Source organism: Hoplias malabaricus, chromosome 2 (genome assembly GCF_029633855.1).
Source record: "Hoplias malabaricus isolate fHopMal1 chromosome 2, fHopMal1.hap1, whole genome shotgun sequence".
NCBI lineage: Eukaryota > Metazoa > Chordata > Actinopteri > Characiformes > Erythrinidae > Hoplias > Hoplias malabaricus.
In genome coordinates, this window is record NC_089801.1 from 12,775,583 (window position 1) to 12,779,906 (window position 4,324).

The following is a 4,324-nucleotide window of genomic DNA, read 5'->3' on the forward strand; positions in this document are numbered from 1 at the left end:
ACAACAACAGTAACAGAACCAATTCAGACAACAGTGCAGGCAGCAACCACAACAAGATCAGCTGAAACCACTACTGAAGTCTCAACACCAACTATAGAACAAGCAGCAACAACCCTTTATACTATTACAATCAATGTCCCTGTAACAACAGAACTGGTCACAAGTACTGTATCAAGTACAGCAGAATCTACAACAACAGTAACACAACCAATTCAGACAACAGTGCAGGAAAAAAGTACAACAGGATCAGCTGAAACAACTACTGAAGTCTCAACACCGACTACAGAACAAGCAGCAACAACCCTTTATACTACTACCAATGATTCTCTAACAACAAAAGCATCTATCACATACATTCCAACATCAATTGAGACTACAAAAGAAAAATTCACTGAAACAACCTTGCCAAACACAACAACTCTGACATCAACAGTGTCGACAGTGACTCAGCAACAATTGACTTCAACTGAAATAATGACTGTAACTGAACGCTTCAACAGTTCTTCAGTAACAACTGAATCTATGACATCAACAACTCTGCAAAATGCAACCATTGCTCCAACATTAAGAGTGCCTACAGTAACCAAAGAACAGTTGACTCCAGTTCCAAATGCAAGCACATCTGAATTTCTCACAAGTTTGGTACCAACTACAACTGAGGCCTCAACATTGATTGAGACAACTCTTCAAGACACAACCCTTGCAGTCTCATCCACACTGCCTAAAACAAATGAGCTACTGATGAAATCAATTCAAACAATGAACACAACTGAACTCCCTACAAGTTTGGTACCAACTTCCTCAACAGTCATTGAAACAACTCTTCAAAATACCACCAGTGCACAATCATCAACAGTGCCAACAATAACTAAAGAACAATTGACTTCAGTTCAAACAACAAACACAACTGAACACTTCACAACTTCTATACCAAATACAACTGAGTCCTTAACAATGTTTGAAACTACCTATCGAAACACAACCAGTGCACAATCATCAACAGTACCAACAACAACTGAGCAACAGCTGACTTCTATCTCAACAACAACTATAACTCATCTTCTCGTATCTTCTGTACCAACTTCAACAACCCTGCAACACACAACTGCACAGATATCAACTGTACCTGCAACCACTGAGGAACAGTTGACTTCTGTTCCAACAATAAACACAACTGAACTCCTTAGAAGTTCCATACCAAATACAACTGTGTCCTCAACAATGATTAAACCAACTGTTCAAAACACAGCCAATGTACAGTCATCAGCAGTGCCGACCATAACTGAAAAACAGTTGAGTTCCTTCCCAACCTTCACCACAAGTAAACCCCTTACAAGTTTAACACCAACAACTTCCGAGTACACAACCTCAACAAAAACAACTTTGCAAAACACAACTGGACAAACATCAAAATTGCCTACAACCACTGAGCAACATTTTTCAATCCCAAGTTCATCAGTCATTTTAACTGAATCATCTACAACAGTTCAACAAAACACAAACACTGAACAATCATTGGTTCACCCAACTGAGTATTCATTATCTACAAAGCAAATGACAGCTCTACCAGTGACAACGCCACTCTCACTCTTTCCAACAAGCAAGCAACAACTCACTTCACTTCCATTCAAAATTACAAGTAAATGGTTCACAAGTTCTGCAACAACATTGCCAGCAACACCAGTTTATACAAGCAAAGAACTAACAACTGCAAAACCAATTGTAAGCACAACTAGAGTTCCAACATTAGTCACACAATTAGTCACATCAATAAAATTTTCAACCTTAGCATATACATCTCAACAACATTTAACATCTCATGCAGCATCAACCAGAACTGAACTACTTACCACAAGTTCTATATCAAGTACAACTCAACGCTCAACTCCATCTACACTATCTTCATTTAAGACAACAGCGCAAGAAAAAACAACACCTTCGCAAACTGTAACTGCAGTACCAATACCTGCAGAATCTACACAAACAACTACATTACTTCGCACTCTGATGCAGTCATCAAGCACTCTGAAAAATCCAACTAAATATTCAATAGCAACAACAAAATTGATTTCATCAACTACAAGTATCACTCCCTCAACAACACTGAAACAACTGATCACATCTGCAACTTTACGAAGTACTACTAAAGCTACAACAAATCCACTGGCTCCAAAAACTACTGCTTCAACAGTTACTGTCCCAACTACAACATTATATAATCAACCCCCAAAAGAAAATGAAGGATACATTTACCTTCAGTTCAGAATTGTCCGTGATTTTATCCAGGCGTACAGTGATCCCAGTTCAACTGAATACCAGATGCTTGCAACCAACGTGACAACTGAGGTATTTTAATATTATTTACAAGAATATTCTCAATTTATAGCATACAAAAAAGACTAATAATTTTTTTTTTTCATTTTATTTTTTCAGTTAAATATAGGATACAGAATAATGTACCCTTTAATATTCGTAAGAACCAGACTCATCAAGTTTTGGCAAGTAACATCTAAACATTTCATATCAGTTACATGTATTTTCATTGAATTATATTACTACCAACTTTAAAACAAATTTGAAGCTGCTTAAATGACAGGCTTTATTAACGAATATTTTTATGTATTATATGTTGAACACTGTCTTTTATTGTTCAACATCAATAAAATATTTAATGACAATTTATACCTTTTGTAATAATCATAATTGTTGTAAGCAACTAATAAAAATGTTTTTTTTAATCTTTTAGGCAAGGATCTGTAGGAGTGACCACACAGCTGATCTTTGTTAACCAGACAGTTGTGCCCAACATAACAAACACAGAGCACGCCTTATTCACAGTTATTAATGAGTCCAAGATCTTCTTAAATATCTATCAAAACAGTGTCATAGCTTGTAAGTTTGAACTTTTGTCTTTTTTACTCTGACATCTTTATTCATTCTAAAGAAAATACATATATGTGAAATAACTAAGTTGATAATTCCTTGGAAATAGTATTTTTGCATATTTGTGACATGTATCTAATTTGCAGTACATTTCAATCTCATGTCATGTTTTATTGTATTTTTAAACATAGATGAAACTCTCAATGCCACAACTGTCAGCCCTACTCAAGCTACTACCAACGCTACAACATACAGTGCAACGACAAGGAATACATCCAATGAAGTTGTCACTTTTCTTCTCCCTCTCATCCTCATCTACTTCCTTTTAGTAGAGTCAGGACTATTTCCACATTAACCCTTAAATCAAGCATATTTTAATAGAATTAAAACAAGTGTCAAAACCTAAAGAAAATGTTATCTTTGCCCTATATTGTATATAAGCATTAAGACAATGTATGCGCTATTAAAATAGGTAGATAGTATTTGACCAACATTTTAATTATTACAAATCATAACATTTAATGTTTAATTTTGATCATGTAAACCAACATGTGCTATGATTAAATTTCTGCATAAATGTAGTGCCATATAAATAGGCTCACAATATTACCTTCTTACATGTAAATTTTTCTGTAATGCAATGAACTGTACAGTACATGTAAAATATCACATCTTCTAATCCTAAATAGGTTTATTTAATATATTAAAATCCTTTGTACTTTATTTAATGGGAATATTTCTGCAATAATATTTCTGAATTATTTAAAATAATGTATCTCACCTCTTTAATATGTGTACAAAAATATTTTGCTCAAATTATGTTTACTTAAAGCAGGTTTGCACATTCATCTGTGTCATTTAATATTACATATAATATTTTCATGGAAAATGTGGTTTAATTTATGTCTTTAATACTGTTAGCTCTTTTTCTCTAATTAAATGCTTGTTATATGTGTCTAAAGCCAATTGTGATTTGGCTGATCTGTGTATGTAAAATAAGTGTACTGGCTTTATTGTTATCTAAACTATGTAACACTATGTTTTATGTTTATTTTGTATTTTAAATATGTGTATTTTAGTCTGCAGTTTGATCTATTAGTAACTGTAATCCATTATTCATTAAAAAATAATTAAAACAAATAAACCAACAAACATAATAACATTCAATTCATATAGTGTCTTTCTAGTACACAAAGTCACGTTACTGTACAAAAAAAATAAAACAAAAACTGAAAAAAAAAAAATCAGTGTGAGTATTCGAAGTCATCAGACACCAACAGTCACCTAGTCAACAGTTCCATTCTAGATAGCTGCGAAAGCAGGCAGGCAACTGCAGAATGACTGGCAACATAATAGGCCCCCACAAGGGCTTCAAGAACCACCATGCACAGATGTATGCAAGAAGATGTTGTAATGTGACTCTGGGCCACCATACATGGCA

The 4,324-nt window shown here is 34.1% G+C and overlaps 1 protein-coding gene across 1 annotated transcript; it reads left to right on the forward strand.

Moving 5' to 3' along the window:
- Nucleotides 1–363: 363 nt before the first annotated feature.
- LOC136687516 (uncharacterized) lies at nucleotides 364–4,023 on the forward strand. The gene is made up of 4 exons (XM_066661985.1): nucleotides 364–2,346; nucleotides 2,434–2,498; nucleotides 2,747–2,892; nucleotides 3,075–4,023. Exons 1-4 carry the CDS (start codon nucleotides 475–477, stop codon nucleotides 3,236–3,238), a joined length of 2,247 nt encoding a protein of 748 aa, XP_066518082.1. The 5' UTR covers nucleotides 364–474; the 3' UTR covers nucleotides 3,239–4,023.
- Nucleotides 4,024–4,324: the final 301 nt, after the last annotated feature.